The following is a 19,733-nucleotide window of genomic DNA, read 5'->3' as shown; positions in this document are numbered from 1 at the left end:
TACGATCTGTCTAGTGTCACCCCAATGTATTTTGGTTCGGGGCAGAAGGACAGAGGTTTTCCATTGTTCTGGACATGTAGCTCACGATCAGCTTCCCGATTGTGTAGGTGGAAAGCTGCCGCCAAAGTTTTGGTTTCCGTGAGTTTCAGTCGCCAGTTCTCGAGACAAGCTGAGATGGTTTTCATGCCCTGCTTCAAGCTGTCTTCAACCGTGGGCTTAACTACTGTACTACAATCGAAAGTATAAATTTTCTTGTAGCCTACTAAATTGTACGAAACTCAGCACATCAAAGACTACATGATTGTATTTATTTTTGCCATACAAGTTATATTTGTGGTAAGTTTAAACCGTTTTGCGACCCACTGTGGATGGTCTCGCGACCCAAATTTGGGTCGCGACCCACTATTTGCGGACCCCTGGGTTAAACTACTACTTGGTTAAACTACTACTGTACTACTTAAACTACTTGGTTGAATAAATCCAATCAGGGTTAGTACTTAGTAGACATAGAAACAAAATATTTGTTGTACAAGTCTATTGAAGCACATTGTGATGAAACAATATGTATTGTTTTCTCAAATATCAAAGACCATTTGCAAAATCATTGGGATAGTATTTGAGATCCTGAGTAATAGTCCACGTTGCAGAAATAAAAGTAGCTTCTGGGGATTTTGAAGTTCGATGTAGTGATTTTGCAAGCATCAAAGAAATCAACTTCTCATACTTTTTCAAGTCTGATTTATATGTGTGTATACTATTTCTCGGTGAGATGAGATGGCGCAATGGATAAGGCTTTCCAATTATGCAAATCTGGTTCGACTCCCGGCTTCAGCTGGTTGTTAAAAACACCGCTCACCTCCACTTAGAGTGTAATAAATTGGGTGGGCATAATTGCTGCAGGAAAGGCGGCCGAGAGAAAGGAACTGGCCACCCTACTTGTCTTATTGCCTACTTGTCTTATTGCCAAAGGCTTAGTACAATGAGAACCTTACCTTCTCATTTCCGACACTTGAATCAGGTATGGGACTACCTTTACCTTTTACTATTTCTCACAAAATCAATGAAGTATTTTCGTTGAAAGGAGGTGCGATCGAAAGCTTGGGTAACCAAAAATGATTTCTGAAGATATGTTATTGATGTAAAATAGCCTACTGCAATAAAAAAATACAATAGCCTAAGCGCAATATTCCCATTTCTGTTTTGGTTCAACTTATTTGCGTGACTTTGCATTTTCATTTATGAACTTAAAAAACAAAACAACGTGCTGTGCTAGCCGACCGCCATTTGGCGTCTTGCTTGAAGCTTGCTTGAAGCCGTCTTGACGGACACTCGCCTGGTTACAACATTACAACAAGCTGGTGAACAACATGATGACTCAGACATCTCATTAAACTCATTAAAAGAAACTTTAAGTAAATTCAGTTGTGGAACATTCTTAGCTTAAATGTGTGATCAATGTAAATCAATTTAGGCTACATAGTAGCCAGAAGATGTCACAGGAAAAAAGTGGCTTGGTGACTTTTACACAGAACGGTCGATCACTAGCAGCATAGGAATTTTCTAGTCGATCACAATCGATGAGAAGTTGGCCATTCCTGATATAGGCCTATAACAATTTATATGTTCTTGGTAACTGCTTTTTTAACTGAAGCCCATTCAAATTTTCCAAACAATCTTCATTTGAAAGTATGATTAAAACATGAGAAAAAATCTGTGTGGCTTTGTGCTTCAGTTGCTTTTTCGATGGAAATGCTATGAAAAACGCAGGTTGGCTACTGTTTTCTCAAGAATGTATTTCCACAAATCTCTGTCAAATGGGAGATTTAAATGTTCTGTGATGCTGGTTGTTGCAAATACTATGCACTCCATATAAAGTGACACTTTACTATAATTTAACGTATATTTTTTAGGCTTTTAAGCTACGTTCGAAAGTATTGGGGACTAAATCTACACTTCATGCATTGCCAAATGATGAAAAAGTATGTGGTGGTGTCATAGGAGTATGCTTGGAATCTCCTTGGTTTGTTTGTAAAACAACAAAATGAATTGCACAAGGATATCATCATTTATTTTTGTTACGGTGGTCTTCAGTTTAATTCATTATTTTGGTGCTACGATTGTTAGCTCAAGTTTTGACAAACTAATCTTTGCTACATATTACCAAGAGTTACTAAAGCCTTATCATGCGCAACCAGATATCAAGAAAAGTTTGGAAAATAGCAAATTGTGCCGCCAAACGATTAATGGAAAACTTAATGACTCTTATCGAAAACAGCCTGACTTCACCAATGACGATGATGTTCTGCTTTTAGCGCAACAAGGCTGCAGTCAATTGATGAAACATTATTCCTTCCCCGTTCAAAACAATGTAACTGATCTTGAGCTTCAAAACCCGATTGCTTTCAGTGTTCTGATTCACACAAATGTCAACCAAGTGTTGCTACTGTTAAGTGCAGTGTACGCAACTCAGAATATCTATTGTGTCCACGTGGACTCAAAATCACCTGACGTCATTTTTAAAGCAATGAAGGTTGTCGCAACATGTTTTTCAAACATAATCCTAGCAACGAAAAGAGAAAATGTTACCTATGCTTCTTTCGCACGTCTACAAGCTGATCTTAATTGCATGGAAGACTTGGTCAGTATTCCTGAAACTGTCTACAACTGGACTTATTTAATTAATCTTTGTGGGCAGGTAAGAGAGTATTTGCCAATGCTTGTACAGTATAGTAGCCATGCTTGCACAATAGCTTTAAAATTGGCATATTTTTTAAAGCAAATTTGATTAAATTATCTTGTAAATTCTTGCGCAGTTGTAAGCACAGGCCTATTTTCAGTAGTGTTAACTTATAGTTTACTGCTAACGTACTACGAAGTCAGTTGTCTTGCTAAAAATATAACCATTTTTTGAATAGTTTTACAAAAATTAAACAGCTGTTTGATTCGCTTTTTGCGTATAGCCTATTTTCTTCGTGTGAACCTCCGAGGTGGAGGCCGGAGGGTCTATCTTTTCGTAACGCGACAATTTATCGAAAGACAATTTATCGAACGACAGTTAATCGAACGACAGTTTATAGAAAGACAGTTTATCGAAAGACAATTCATCGAAACGACAGTTCATCGAACCGACTGTTTTTCAAACGACAGTTCATCGACTGACTGTTTATCGAAACGACAGTTTATCGAACGATGAAGCCATAGCATCTTTTCACATATAATCTAGGTGGGCAATTGCCCATCTAGTCCCTTTTCTTGGCCCCCTAGCCCTTTCTTTGCCCCCCTAGTTTGAAACTAGGTGGGCAATTTTTAAGAGTTAATTTTTGTTTAAGTTAGATCCAAGTTAAAGAATGAACAGCTAAATGGAAAGCTTCAGCATACATTTAGAACTTATGAGCCTACCTTTGACCTTACTTATAATATCCTTAATGTTCCATTCAAGCAGATTAATTATATCAATTTGTGTTGTGAGTACCTCAGATTTTGTGTGAGATTCTAAATGTCTGAATTATCGAAGTTTGTTTCCTGATTTTCATCAAAATAAAATACCAGTTCTTTAAAATCATCTAATTCTTCAAAGATTCAACTCATTATAATATCTTAGCAGTTGTGCTTCAAGCTATTATCATAATTGTTTCTTTTTACTTCAGTAGGCTACAAGAGACTTCTGCAACTAAATGTTGCTAGATTAAATTTTATTACATTATTATTCATAAAATATTGTGGGCAGGGACAGGGATAGATCAAGCCTCTAATTTTTTGGGGGGTGCTGCTGAAATCTATTTTCATTCAAGGGGGTCCATCAGTGTGGCACTGTCAAAATGTGTCTTTGCTGTATTTGGCATACGGTACTGATAAGCATTCATGTTGTTAATACAGATGTTTTTGTTTAATATTAATAAACACCTGAAAACGGAGAAAGTGTGTATGAAAAATCAAGTTTTAAAAACAAGCATGAATAAAAAACACTTATGGTACCGTATAACAAAATTCAAGAACGTGATGAAATTTTGGGAAATATTCTAAAGTTTAAAAACATGAGCAGTACAAAACACATGATTATTTCCATTGGTACACATTCCATAATCTACACAGCATCAATTCGATACATGCTGATATAAAATGATATGATCTATCAAAATATGAAGTAATACTAGTAAATCTCAATACCATTAGTTTATTAAAATAATAGCAGTTTGTCAAAAAAACTAAACATTAGTTGAAGAGGCCAAAAACGATCAACATGGCCATGCATTAAGTGCAAATTTCAAGTTGAAATGTTTTTGGGGAGTGCGCACCCCCTCACACCCCCCTCTTGGATTCTTGGATCCATCCTTGGGCTGGGATGAATATAGGAATCAATTATGGGTCTCAAAAGTTTAGTCTAGGTATAATCATAGGTGGGCAAAGTTACTTTCAAAAGTAACTGAGTTACAGTTACAGTTACTTGGCCAAAATAGTAACTGAGTTACCGTTACAGTTACCGATTTGAAAAAGTAACTAGTTACCGTTACTAGTTACAGTTACTAGTTACTTTCAGTTGCTCACAAATCTGAACATAAAATTCTGCACCTGGCCAGCTCTGCATGCAAGTCCAGGTTAACCGCAATATTTGATATATATTGTTAGAGCCAACCATGCTAACATAACAGCACAAGTACAAAACCAACAAGGTTTTATTTAAAAAAAATTCTCACTGGCTTATATGTTTATTTCCTTTGAGAAATACGAGCATTTCAAAGTGCTCGTCATTCAGGCCTGCCCTTTTGGGCTTTAAAATGTCCTTGCCCAATCGTCGTCGTCGTGTGAGCCTCTGGGGCCGAGAGTCTATCCTTTTACCGCCCCAGATTCACGATGTTCCCGGACTACACTGGAAGGCTACTAGAGAGCAGCCAGTCTTTGGTTTCATCATTCATGACACGCAGACCTTCCACTCCGTTAGGTGGCTTGAAGATGTTACATTGTTACAGTCATTGATGATGTCCGCCCCGATAGTTCAATTGGCTAGCGCGTCACTTCTGGAACGAAGAAGCTTCAAGATCAAGCGGCACGGTTCGACTCTCAGGGCATGCGCTTGAGCAACGCACGTTAAGGACTGCTCTCCACTTAGCGACATCTAATAGATGGAATAATTTCCCGGCAACAAGACTTCAACAATCGGAAACTTCACTCTGTCAATCTCGGTGACCGGGCCTGCGTCAGTGATTTAAAGCCTTTAGTCTACAAGTATGCGAAACTGCCAGGATTAAGTTCTGCAAGAAGCTTTCCCAGTCCGAGGATAAAGATTTATTCAATCAATCAATCAATGATGTGGTCTGCGGTCTGTTCCTCGGCACCACATTCACAGGAGGAGGAAGAGGCCATTTCCCATTGGTGCATGGTTGAACGGAAAAGCCCGACGCTCGTACGGAGACGGTTGAGGCGCACCCATGTCTGTTTTGGTAGTGTCAGGTCGATGGAGCGTGTGTCGGCGTCGGGGATGAACGAATAAAGTCTGGTGATGAACAAGTGCTGCAATGAAAACAATATTTTTACTGCAGCACTTGACGAAATGGGAGTGTTATGTTTTTAAAACAGTTTTTTCATGGGTCCAATTGTGAATCTGGATCCGCTTAACTTGTCCTCAGGGTCCGCTTCCAAATACTCCTGTAACATATTCAACGCGCATTGCTTTCTTTTCTTGGTTTTTGCTTAAAGTGGTGCAAAAAGTCCTCCGTGGCTCTACCTACCACCATCCACTTCAGTGTCGCTGCTACTCCCCTCTTCAGCAGAGCAGTTTGCTTCTTCAATTGCTTGAAGCATGTTCTGTTTTATTTTGGTCTTCAATTCAGCAGTGTCGCTTAATGATCAGGCATTAAACACAGATAAGTCTAAATTGTGGGTGGAATGCAGTTGCAAGCTGAAAGTCGCTGTCCTCGAACCAATGACCAAATCTGGTTTGCATTGCTTCCACAAGAACGTCCACCAACGGCAAGCAATCAGCAATGCTGTTGCTGGTTTTAATGTCAGACAATCTTTTTAGAGGCATTGCAAGCGTTACACTAAATGCAATAAATTTCAACTTCTTGAAGGTAACTAACTAACTGACTATAAGCATCAACAAATTGCTTTTAATCGCTGCGTGTTTCTTGATGCTTATAGTCAGTTAGTTAGTTACCTTCAAGAAATTGAAATTTACTGCATTTTTATAAATATTTTCAGGTTCCTGATGAGGGCTTAAGTTAAACCGAAAACGTTTGACTGTTAAACTCATTTGTAAATACGTAAAATATATTATTATAATGCTCAACCCTGTTGTAGGCTATTGTTGTGTCTTACCTGTCTTTGGTACATATTGATTAATCGCCAAAAACAATTAATTTAGCCAAATCAATTATCATAAATTGCCAAAAAAGAGCCAAATCATAAATATGAAGCTAAACGTCTTAAAAAACCGCCAGATTTCTGGACTTTGGCGATAAATTCGCCAATATGTCAACCCTTCTCCACCAGACCACAAAACAAAAGTAGAACCGCGCATGCGCAGAACTGCGCCGATACATCTGCGAGAAAAATGCATTATTGCGCAAAACGCAGCAAACACGCACAAAGCAAGACACAAACACGTGCAGAGAAGTAAACGGCAATTAAAAACTGAAATTTTAATACAAAAGTAACTTGTAACTGTAACTGTTGAAAAAGTGCTAAAATAAGAACTAGTTACCGCGTTTCGTTACTTTTGGAAAATAGTAACGAAGTTACCGTTACAGTTACTCAAAAAGTAACTAGTTACAGTAACTAGTTACTTTTGTAACTAGTTACTGCCCACCTCTGGGTATAATATACCTTTTTACCCACAATTTGCCTGAGAAATCTGCATTTTTAAGCTTAGGCCTACATGTTTTACGTTCTGGAAAAAGTGCCCTTTTTCCCATCATTTACGCGCGAAAAGTGCCCCTTTTAACATAACTCTCGCGCTAAAAGTGTCCTTTTTTGAAAATTTGCCCACCTAGTCCCAATTTGTGAAAAGATGCTATGGACGAAGCACATGTGCAATGGAATACTCAGGGGTTAGGGGTTAGGAGTTAGGGGTTAGGGGTTAGGGGCTAGGGGTTAGGGGCTAGAGGCTAGGGGTTAGGGGGTAACGTTAGAGGTTAGAGTTAGGAGTTAGAGGTTAGGGGTTAAGGGTTAGCGGTTAGGGGTTAGGGGTTAAGGGTTAGGATTAGGGGTTAGGGGTTAAGGGTTAGGGTTAGGGTTAGGGTTAGGGTTAGGGGTAGGGGTAGGGGTCAGGGTTAGGGGTTAGAGATTAGGGTTAGGGGTTATAGGGTTAGGGGTTAGAAGTTAGAGTTAGGAGTTAGGGTTAGGGGTAGAGATGAAAAAAACGTTTTTTTGTTTTGTTTTAAAAAACACGAGTCGTTTTTTTGTTTTTTATTGTTTTTTTTGTTTTTTAATCGTTTTTTTTTTAACCGGAGTGAACTCCTGGTGAGATTCCGTCGCAGGGGTGAACTGCGGATACAACGTTTTGTTAAAGCAGAGACGATTGAAAGCGATGACTTGCCATTAAACAGAATCACTTGAGGAAAGCTGCCGTGGAAAGGTTATTTGAGTAAAAATGATCCATCAATATTATCTCGGTGCACAACAACTGAGTTTTCTTAAGAAACGCAACTAGCCTAGATTTATTCTCACTTTTGGGTTCAGTGAGTTTTTAAGAAACGTAAATGTTATGTGAGAATTACATTTTGTAGAGAGCTAAAAACAATGGAAATTCATTCGGGTCCCTACAATCACTCCCTGCAAATTTTAAGACCGTGGGATCGAAGATCACACGTCTTAAAATTAACAAAAAAGTGAAAGTAAAATTAAAAAATAAACACGATAATTGTTGCAATAATGTGGTTTTTGCCAGTCATAAAAATCGGATTGAAAAATCCTTTTAAAAAGCATGAAGAAGTGGCGTTAAATGATAAGCAAACAAATTGTTTTGCTTATCATTTAACGCCATTTCTTCATGCTTTTTAAAAGGATTTTTCAATCCGATTTTGATTTTTCAATCCGATTGTTTTGTATCTTTCTCCTGCATTGCGGGAATATGGGTAAAACTTTATACTTGTCAGGAAAAGTATTATGAAGCATTTATTCACTTGTGAACACTGAGCAGTGCTGAAAAACTCCACTTCAAAGGAAAAATTTCTTCATTCAAGGTTGGTAGTTACTAGCAATAGTCAACATTGGTGGTGGGTATTTGAAAGGAACCTAAACCTTTTCTGACAAATGCACTTTACTTCTAACAGCTAAAAATATCAGTGATAAGATCTCTTGCATTATGTCACAAATGATCTGCAAAAAGCATCAATGACAAAGTGTCTAATACCTTACAACACACGAAAAGAATACTTCTGTTAGAACATTTATAAAGCATATGCAGCGTTGCTAAGCTATCAGTTAAAAAACATGTTTAAACAAGCTATTGGCAATAGCTTGCATTAGTAAATTACCACAAACAAGGTAATGTGTGTTCTGAATACTGCCATCCAGTGGCATGGCTAAGGAGGGAGGGGTTGGGGGTTTCAACCCAATTTGGCACGCGTGTGACGTCAAGATATTGAGAATGATGCTTTTAGTCTCTTTATGTCTCTAAAACAAAGTTTGCCTAATTTTAAACGAAACTGCATTAAAAGAGCGAGTTTTGCCAATACCAAACATTCAAACATCAGAAGAAAATATAGAACTTAGTTTTATTTCCGAAAAATACCGAAGAAAACATGATCTTATCCTTTTGCTATGCCACCGGACAGCACTATTTTACAGGAATATTCATACCCACATTTTTGTTGAAAATGCTCTCAGAATGCACCAAATTCAAAGTCATTTTTCGATATTTTCTGGGGGAGGCCCCCCACACCACCCACCGCTGAGTGTGTTCTTAGGCAAACACGCCGACGGGCTTAGCTCCCTTTCTAAATTCCCTTCCCTTTCTAAATTCCTGGCTACGCCACTGCAGTGCCATCTTGTTTTTGCCAAATTTTCGTCAACCCATTGAGTGTGTACAAGAATAACCAGTACCGGTATACTAACACCGTAGGCTACCTTCCATAAAGGGCACTTCCATAAAAAGAAAAAGAAATTAACTCATCTACATTATGTCATGTATCAAATTGCATTAATTCAATGTTTGTCAGGTCTACTGCCACAAACATGCCTGAGAATGAAGAAGAAAGTGAAACAACGTAGGGCTATGCAAAAAACATATGCTCCTGCCAAGCACAAACACTTAGGAATTTCAGCACACCAATAAAACCATTTTTACTAGTTTAATGTTTTTCAAGAGCACTATAATGAAACTAAGCTGTAAATTGTAAAAAATTTGCAACTTTTCCAGAAAAATATGAAGAAAAAAAAACATAAAAACAAAAAAACGCCTGTTTTTTTTGGCCCAAGTTTTAAAAAAAAAAAAACGGTTCGTTTTTTTTGCATTTACAACTCCAGTTAGGGGTTGGGGTTAGGGTTAAGGTTAGGGGTTAGGGGTTAGGGGTTAGGGGTTAGGAGTTAGGGGTTAGGGTTAGGGTTAGGTTTTGAATTAGGGGTTAGGTTTTTGATTAACTGTCGTTCGATAAATTGTCATTGGGTGAACAGTCGTTGCGATAAACTGTCGTTTCGATAAACAGTCGTTCGATCAATAGTCGTTCGATAAACTGTCGTTCGATAAACTGTCGTAGTACCTATCTTTTTACTACTTTAGTTTCACGATGCTTTTGGACTACACTGGAAGACTATTAAAGTAGGCCTACCATATTTGCAACACCTAAAAAGAGGACACGTTTCGCCAGCGAGTAAACTACAGTACAAGTAGAATGTTACTTTTGAAGAATTTTTTACATACTTTTGGACAATTATAGACGTATGCAGCAAAAGTTACAGCAAAAAAACAGACAAGTTTGTTTGTTTCTCGAAAGCCGATTTGTTAGATTTGTCAGACAAAATGAAAATGTGATGTGATAATGTCATAAAAATGTGACAAATCAGGCAATATCTGCAGGTATAGCCATGCCTTAATTTTTTTCAGAAAAAAAGGGATCAGCTTTAACGAAATCATAAAATTACTTGCATGAAATATAACTTAATTGAAGTTGTATACAGCTGTTAATGAGATGCTAAGGTAAGGACAGACTCAACTAAAAGGCTGTTTCTTTCCTTGTACGGTACCATTGTGGCTGCATCATAGATTAAAGTCATTCTACATTTTTCCACTCACATAATTAAGTTGCAAGTATCCATGCCACGATTTATTTTGAAATAGGATGTATGTCATGCATAGTGCACTTAGGATTATTTTTCGACTTGCTTCACTTGACAAATTAGCCAAACTATTAAGTTGGTAATCAGCAACGTTTACAAGCGCTGAATCAGTAGGCTACAAAATAGATCTGGGTAAAACAATAATTTATTGTAAAAGTGTGAGAACCTTAAAATGTAAATATATCAAACTCTTTTGCAAGCTTTTGCATTTTCTAATGTTTCATTTCTTTGTGATTAACTCCATTTTTTTATTTTTTTATTTTTTTTTAATTTGTCCAATTTTTCATTTTCATAAATGGGTTGATCAGATCTCCTCAAACGAGGAAATTTTCTCACAAGTGGATTTGCAGTTCCACTCGCACTCATCGCTGACCATTATTTGGCTTTTAAGACAATCGCAAAGAAATGTAGTAGGGCAGTAGGCTATGTTTCAATCGGAGATATAGTGAGATAGTGATACTCACTATGTCCCCGGTTTCAATGAACGTCTAAGATTGTTTACAACAGCAGATCAAATAGTAGCCTACGCCAATGTTTTTTTGAAAATCTATAAATCAGAATGTTGCATTGGTAGGCTACAGAAATGGTTGGAAATTGGGAAAAAGTCACATAACAATGAAATCCTGTTGAAAATATGAGCAAGAAAACTGAAAATGTAAAAAAGAAGACATTTGAGGATTTTTGGGTGTCCTCGGAGGACAATTTACTTTTCTTCTAAAAAGGACAAATGCTCCTAAAAGAGGACATATGGTAGCCCTAATAAAGCAACCAGTGTTGGTTTTTTCGTTATTCAAGACGCGCAAGCCTTCCCCTACGTTGGGTGGCTTTCGCATTCACAAGAAGAGAAATAGGCCATTTCCCATTGATACATGGTTGAGCAGGAAATTCCGACGCCCGTGCAAAGACGGTTGAGGCGCACCCACGCCTGTCTTTGTATGGTCACGACAATCGGACGTGTATCAGCGTCAGGGATGAATGAATGGTTTTTTTTCTTACTTGACTTCCATTGGGAATTCCATTTATGGTTATTAGCCACATAAATGTCTTGTCTATCAGCTTTGTTGATCAGAAATTGAGCTGCTGGCACGAATGGGAGCTGCTGGCACCTTGAAGTGAATGAAGTGGTTTGGCTCCAATGCCCGGAGACCAACAGACAGAGTGGATTCTTCACGACGAAGCTTAGCAGGTTGGATGTCAGCATGATTGGAGAGATTGTCCAATGATGTGGGAAGACGCAGACATCCGGTCACTGTGCGCAGAGCGCTGGTCGATATTGTGGCAATGAGTACTGGAACCCCAAACAGGTGCACAGTACTCTGCTGAAGAGTATAAGGGCTAAGGCTACGATACACAAAGTGTCAGCTCTCGCTTTCCAATTTGAGCCTGCCAAGCGCTTGAGAGCGCAGCCCGCCATGTCAATTTCTTGCGCAGTATTTGTTCGGGACAGAATTTGTTCTAAGATATTTTGGTTCAAGACAGAAGGACAGAGATTTTCCATTGTTCTGGATATGTAGCTCACAATCAGCTTTTCGATTGTGTAGAGGAAAAGCTGCTACCACAGTTTTGGTGTCGCTGAGTTTCATTTGCCATTTCTGGGGATAAATTGAAAGGGTTTGTATGTTTTGGCTCAAGGTGTCTTTTAGGTTTTCCCACGACTTTATGGAGTGGATAATTGCCAGGTCGTCCGCATAAGCATATTTTGCGGAGGCTGTGGTTGGCAGGTCCTGGGTGAAGATTTTAAAAAAAGTGGAGCCAGAACCGATACCTGAAGGACGGACACCATTTTTTCAGCCGTCTCAGTCTGCTTTGCTTTGAGTTGCCGGTGGTAAGGGTGAAGCTTCGATTCCTGACAAGTTCCATGATCATTTGGACTATATGTCAGTCTGGAAGTCGGTGACACAGCTAGGAAGTAAGGTCGCGGTGCCACGCGGTGTTGTAGGTAGCTGTAAGATCTAGAAAAACAGCGCTGGCCTTCTTTTAGCTATATATGTGTATATCAAAAACCTAAGATAGTTTATGATAAAAAGTGAAAGCATTCCTTATCGCAATTTCTTTGTGTTGTACAAAAAATCTGCTTTTTTCGATTACGATTAGCATGCAGTTTGCAGAGTCCTAATTTTTATACTGTTTGCATGTAATTGGGTTAAATAAGAATAGTTAATTTATCATAAATCATAAAGCTTTGGTAGAGAGTTTGCTTTGTTGAATCTTTCTTCCTTCTTCTTTCATCCTTCCTTCTTCTTCCTTCTTCTTCTTTCTTCCTTCTTCTTCCTTCTTCCTCAATCTTCTTTCAGAATTTCTTTATCATAAATCATAAAGGACAACTGTATGGACTTTAGTAGCTCTATAATAGGCTATAGTTCGCTGATACATCACACTGCTACTTCCTCCAAACTGAAAAAAAAACGGTAGCCTTTTAAATTTTTTTTGTAATGTTTATGCAGGACTTTCCTCTAAAGACTAATTTGGAAATTGTAAAACAACTGGTGAATTTACAAGGTCGAAATGTGATCCACGGAGATTACGATCCCATGCAACCAGATATTCTGAGAAGAACGATGTTTGTTCATGAGTAAGAGCTGTTGCTACACTTTTGGACTTCAATAAGTGACTCCTCAAATGAATATATAGCCTTATTCAATATTCTTGGTTTCTTTTAAAAATCGAATCGATTTTCACATATTGTATACTTAATACTTTCACACATTGTTGACTCATGGCCATGGCAAACTGCGCCACCTAAAAACTAGATGCGAGTGAAGACCAATCATTTTACTGTTTTACAACCACTTTTACATTCTTGACTGTCAAACCTACCATTTCTACACTAAATAAATGTTGTTAGATATTGAAATAAAGTAAAATAGCGGATTTTGCTTAGTGATGTTGTGTAGCCTAATGCTCAGAAAGCATGAGAAATGCAATTTATCAACTAAATATAAATGAACGAAAGTTAAAGTTTATCAGTCTGAAAAGATACGCAATACACTCAATTCAACAAATTGATAAACAGACATGCAGTAGGCCTAATATGTCATATGAGCATCGAATTTCAGCAACATACTTCCAAATAATGGATTGTACTGTAACTACTGGCAATCTACAAATGCCACCCAGCTAGCAAAAGTTGACGTTTTTACATTGATTTAACGTCGTTGGACAAATTATATGCCATTTTGGTAAAGAGATAATTTTCTTGAACCATATAGACAAATAAAACCTAACAACCACACGGCATTTAACATAATGACATGAAAATAAACTAAACATTACAAGCGTTTTCGACCATACTCATGTTAGCCCGATCAAGTAACTAACTGACTGATGTTCTACTTAATTGAAATTACCATGCACAATTTAGATCAGTTTAGTAACTTCAATTTATGTAGAACATCAGTCAGTTAGTTATTTGATAAGGACGAACATGAGTATGGCCGAAAATGTTTGTAATTTTAGTTTATTTTTGTACTATTATATTAACCCTATCTTAGTACGAGCTGTTTTCGTACGCGGAAAGTACGTCACGGGCTATCTTAGCCCTGTGCTAATTAATCGCTAATAACTGGAGCTATGAAAATCACAAAGCCAAAATATTTTACAAGATAATAGCCATGTGTATTGTTCGTATAGAAATTAAATTTTTACTTAACAAATTTATTGAAATGTAGTGTTTGAGATAAAAAACGTCAGAAAGTCGGTTTTTAATCTAATTTCCCGAAAATAGCTTCAAATTTGAAATTTTGGAATTAGCCTATAACTGTCACAATCAATGTGCAAGGCCTCGCGACGGGCTGCTTTGTATCTTGACCGAACGTGCTGTTTTGATTGTGGAATTCTTAAGCGATGTGTTATTATCGGTTACTGTCCTGTAGTGACCTCTGATTGCGAAATCTTTATTATGTGACGTATTTCTAGAACATTCCACCCTACGTGCAAATCTGAAAGCTTCTTTAACTTGATTGTTTACGTGTAGTGTAACTTGACAGAACAATGAGTTCTTATGATGTAACATTACGTAACTTTCTCGAAGTTACTAGACCAAGCAACATGTTATAAATAGTGGTGTAATTTGCGTAATTGTTATGAGTTGTAGATTGTTGTTGTAGTAGCTGGTAATAGGTGCAGAGATTATTGTTGATTGAGAGTTGAAGTAACTGAATACAAGTAGATGAGAGTTGGTGCTGATATAAATTGTGATTGAAATTAGAGTTACTTGAGAAGCTGTGAGTAAACTTCGTAAAAGTCCTTCAAGAATTTTCATTATTATTTTACTAGTAGAACTATCCGACCATTTAACCGTATCTGTCACTGCTTCCTTTTGGCAGCAAGAGTTACTGGCGGAGACCATCAGGTCTACGTCTCTCTTATTGCTAATTACTACGTCGGCTTATATCAAATAACACCGGGAAAAAGTATGCCGTTGGTCAAAAGCCTTATCTATCACTTCAATCAATTTATTTCGCAAAATATATTCGTGATTGTGTATTTTAGGTAGAAAAGGTGATAAAGACTCGGTTTTAGACCTATTTTCGCCATTTCTTGGTCAAATTTTTCTGTTGACGTTTCATTTTGAAAGTCTTCTTGCATTGAACACAGAATTTCATCAATTTTGTTTTTCCGTTTCTGTGCAAACAGTATTAAATGCACCATGGCCACCTGGAGATGCGGCCTGATTTGTCACATTTTGCCGATTTTGATTACAGCTACTGCTAGTGCTTGACTGATATTTTTTGAGATATTTTTACTTTTTGCCGTTTTCTAATGACATAAAACTTTTTTGTTGCCTTGGGGAAGCAGTAGCAAATGAGAAAAAGTAAGTTGAAAAACGCAAAATCAGACTGTTACTGAAAATTAACAGTCTGACTAAAATCTTCGAAATCAAATTTTTTTTGTTTTTCAACATGTGAGGATGTTAAAACCTATTGTGTCATCTGGAGAAAAGAATAAAGAAAGCATAAAAATCTAATTTTTAGAAAAAATTATTTAAACGTTCGCCCAAAGTTAGAAAAACCTGGAAATTTCTGCAAAATGTGACAAATCAGGCCATATCTTTAGGTGGCCATGCATGCACTTTTTGCACTACAAAGCAATTTGCGCAAATAACGAATTACCTTCCTAATTATTGTCTGCCAGCAAAGAATGACTCATATTGCGTCAGAGACCGACTCCTACCCAGACAGCAAAATCGACGTTGAATCAATGTAAAAAGACGGATTTTGCTGTCTGGAATTTTAGCGCCGTCGCGTTTGACTGACAAGCACAAAATGAAACCGCACGCTAATAGTAAAGTGTCAATTAAGCTATTGAATAAACCCGAAATTTTCTTGCATTTCATAACTGGCTGTGACAAAAGGTTTATTGTGAACTTCACAATTATCCGATACCAACATATTCGGGATTAAAATTTGGGGCAAGAAAAAAAAGTAAAAGTCAAGAAATCTCAGGTTTCTAGCGTCACTGCTTTTATGTGAAACTGCTGAATTAGCAGAGGGCGAGACCATAAAGTCTACGCCAGTGACAGATACGGTTAGTTGACTGCTTTTCGGTGAAATCCCATTAAACTACGTCATTAATCCTTTCCAAGTCTCTTTCCTGGTAAGAGATAGAAAGAAACCGTAACAATAACATAGAGCAATGCTAAATTAAATAAAAAATTATTTTTACTCACAAATATTAGGCATTTTTAGGCGTTTTTACATTTCAAAGTAAAGTAATTGCACTAACATTAACATACATGTATATATAACTCTAATTTGTGAAAACTTGGGTATAGCTCCAATTCTAGTCTAATATTTGTAAAAACTTGAATATCTCTAATTATAATCTAATTTCGAAAAGCTTCAAAAATTCTAGCTATTCTAGAACCTCTGGTAAGCTTTGTTTTATTATTTTGATTGGGCTAGCTTTCCCATGCTTGGTTTGGTTTTTAAGTCTTTATTCTAGGACTGATAAAGCCTTGATAAGTTATTCCTGGTAGTTTCGCATTGTAGAGGCTTTTGATATAGGGTCGGTTACAAAGATTGACAGAGTGAAGTTTTCGATTGCGCTGAAGTGTTGTTGCCGGGAATTACTCCATTCATTTGGTGCCGCTGAATGAAGACTTGGAGAGCAGTCCTTAGAATGCGTTGTTCAAGCGCACACCCCGAGAGTCAAACCAGCGCCGCTTGATCTTGAAGCTCTTGAAGCTTCTTCGTTCACGAAATCACGCGCTAACCAACTGAGCTTTTGGGGCGGCCATGCAGCTTTCGGAGATAGCCAGCAGTAACGATTTATTCTTTAGCAATGTTGAATTCAATTACGTGTTGCTGAAATTCGATGCTCATAGCATATTACTGCATATCTGTTTATGAACATTGTTGAATAAAGGCACAAAGTACACAAAGTATGGTGTACATTGTTGAATAAAGGCACAAAGGCACAAAGTATGGTGTGCCTGCTGAGTGTTTGGGTGTGTGGACGGCTCGCGGAGCGGACGCACTAATGATGAGACAGGAAACAAATCCATTTCATATGGAAAATTGTAAACCTGCAAGATGTAGTGGTATTCATCTTGAACTCTGAGCGTTGCGCGAAAAAAAGAAGAAAAAAAAAATGAATAAAGTAAAAGTCAACCTAACGCATACTCTACCTTTTCATGCTGATAAACTTATCTTTCTTTCATTTATGTTTGCTTAATAAATCGAAATTTTTCATGCTTGCTTAGCAATACACGACCTATAAGTTAGCAAAATCAGCTATTTTACTTTATTTTAATATCTAGCAACATTTGTTCAGTGCAGAAGTGATAGGTTTGACTGTTAGAAATGTAAAATGGTTGTAAAACAGTAAAATGATCAGTCTTTACCAAATTACACTAATCTGATAAAAATTCATCCTTGTTACAGGATAATAAGCAAAAAAGTGAAAGGAGTTGGATTTGAAAATAAAGTAATACAAACTTCAACACGTAAATCACCACCACCTTATCAAATCCCATTGAGGAAAAATCTAGCTTATAATATTTACTCTCGTCCGTTCCTCCGGTGGATTTTATGGGAAAGTGAAAAAGCAAAAGCTCTCCTGGAATGGTCACGTGACACAGCTACCCCGGATGAGCATTACTGGTTGATGTTAGCTTCCCTTCCTGAAGCACCTGGAGGAATAGCTCATCGAATCTCGACTCATTACATTGTCTTTGACATAAAGAATGGTCTCAGATCATGTAAAGGTAAACAAATATATGTTTATGTTTATACCAAAACATATGGAATCATTTTTATTGAACATTTAAACCGGGTTTAAATGGCCAAAACTCACAACAGCCAAAGCTGAGATTGGACGCTTCATCAACGGATCATTTAAGCGGCCGATTAAGTCAACCATCTAATTAGATAGTCAAAAATTAGTTTGAGCGAAGGACATCAGTGAATCGATATTTGGCGATTTTAATCAGCGGATTATGGTAGGTACACACACAACAATAATTATAGTCAGCGAAATAAGTTGGCTAATCAGTACATTTGGTTAATCAGTTTCTAATTCACTCCATCCTACTATAAACATTCCAAGGCAATGTAACTTCACCTTTATTTAACTTAAGTCTGCATTGCTTGTTCTGCATAAATACACAGAAATTTATCACACCACTAAGTCTACTTTCTATCCCAAATGATGAGCATTATCATGAGCGTATGACATCTCCACAAAGGTAACGGCTCAGACAAATTGTCAAGGTGGCTATTAGCGGTCATATGCTATCTCAGGCACTTGCTCTCATTGAATGCATGCTCTGTTTTGTCTGGACGAAATTAATGCGTTTCAAGCCTTTTTGAAAGTTTAATCTTGACCGTTTTGCATAATTACGTATAGCCTAAGGTTTGAAATTATTACGCAATCCATAGCCCAGGTTGCCTACGGAGGTTGCTAATTTAAAATGTTGTCAATGTTGCTTCGTGTTAATTAGTCCACGGGCCAGCACGTAGGCCTACTGCTAAATTCGTAGCTGCCATTGGTGGGCTTTCTTTAAAAGTACGGTACATGATGAATACTAAACCATGATTACTTTGCCTTGTCGCTTCACAGAGCTAATTAAGTGTTATTTTTCCACACTAAGTAAAAAATAATGCATTGCAGTATAACTGCAGTATTTTGTTCATCTTTGTAAACAATAAAATAAAAACCATCTGCCAAAGAAGTAATGTATACCACACTTTGTTCATTATTATTTGCAGGTTTCTGGCGACACTACAGTTGTGTATATGGAGCGAAAGATATTTCCACAATGGCACGCCATAAAAGCTTATTTGCAAATAAATTTGACATAAAGTATGATGCTCTTCCAATAGTATGTTTACGAAAGTGGTTGGACTTTAAAAGAAAAACATTTAAATAGTGATGCTAGTGCTAAATTTTGAACTTTATCCAATTTCGTAACCAGAACAGAGGTTGTGGAAGTCTTCCTTTTTGATAAGCTGCTTCTGAAAAATCTTCTTTTTTGATCTAAAAATCCATTTATTCCAAGCCAAGAGTATTTTATTCCTTATGCCTATTACTTTTTCCATACTTTCAGCAGTAAGCATCAAAACTTGCTTTCATAAAACCGCAAATTGCTGAAACTCTGGCTTTGAAGTGCAGGTATTACTAAATTAAATTTGCAATCCAGTTTGTAGCACAGCGAACATTCTCTTTCAAAGTTGACAAATTAATGTAACTTCTACAGTAGCCCTACAAACGTTTTGTGGATCACTGTTATATGAGTGTAACGTCAAAATGAGCAAGAACACGACAAAATACGCAATGCAAGACTTCTTTTGTGCTATTGTCATTGTCTCCCATCCCATACGTTGTCCCGAAGAGGGCAAGCTTGGTAACGAAAATTCAACTCAATCGTTGCTCCTTCACTGATCGTCTGACGGAGGAAAGATTTATAAAAAAATTGCAGTGTTATAGCAAAGAGTTAGATTTTCCAGGAGTTCTCAACTGGTTAAAAATACTTGTTTCGATTGTATTTTATGCATATTATGTATGGAAGCCAACTATGGAGTAAATTTTTGTGTTCTGATTTTCTTCGTGCTCGAATGGCGTATGATAATTTGTTTCGTTTTTATATAGACTGCCTCGTCACATCAACATCAGTAAGCTTAAAATCTCTTGTCGCATAACTACATTTGAAGTCCAACTAAGAAAGGGTTTCTTTGCGTTTATCAAACGATGCAAACTTTTAGCTAATAGGCTAGTTTAAATTAATTCCTCACGAAATCGGATTGTGTCTTATTGTCATCGTTTCATGAACACTGCAAACAACCATATCTCGCATAATGTTATTCTAAACGTAAGCTACCATACGTTCACTGTGTCTATTTGTTTCTGCTTGCATATAGTGCATGTTGAATGCAAGTCAATTTGTTAAATTGTTTTCATTGCTCTATATGGATTGCAAGGTTTAAAACAAATGGTTATTAATAATTATAATATTTAAA

General features: G+C 37.2%; 1 protein-coding gene across 2 annotated transcripts; it reads left to right on the top strand.

Moving 5' to 3' along the window:
- The first annotated feature begins 630 nt into the window (after positions 1-630).
- Positions 631-19,492, top strand: LOC145774388 (beta-1,3-galactosyl-O-glycosyl-glycoprotein beta-1,6-N-acetylglucosaminyltransferase-like). 2 transcript variants are annotated; one of them, XM_082585629.1, is made up of 6 exons: positions 631-1,018; positions 1,911-2,695; positions 12,720-12,847; positions 17,160-17,482; positions 18,486-18,579; positions 18,974-19,492. In XM_082585629.1, exons 2-6 carry the CDS (start codon positions 2,042-2,044, stop codon positions 19,008-19,010), a joined length of 1,236 nt encoding a protein of 411 aa, XP_082441755.1. In that variant the 5' UTR covers positions 631-1,018; positions 1,911-2,041; the 3' UTR covers positions 19,011-19,492. The 2 variants fall into 2 exon arrangements, with proteins under 2 accessions (XP_082441755.1, XP_082441754.1); XM_082585628.1 differs by having other exon boundaries at positions 18,486-19,492.
- The last annotated feature ends 241 nt before the right edge of the window (positions 19,493-19,733 follow it).

The sequence above is a fragment of the Aplidium turbinatum genome, chromosome 7 (genome assembly GCF_918807975.1).
Source record: "Aplidium turbinatum chromosome 7, kaAplTurb1.1, whole genome shotgun sequence".
NCBI classification, from domain to species: Eukaryota; Metazoa; Chordata; class Ascidiacea; order Aplousobranchia; family Polyclinidae; genus Aplidium; species Aplidium turbinatum.
This window is presented reverse-complemented; position numbering and strand designations above follow the sequence as displayed.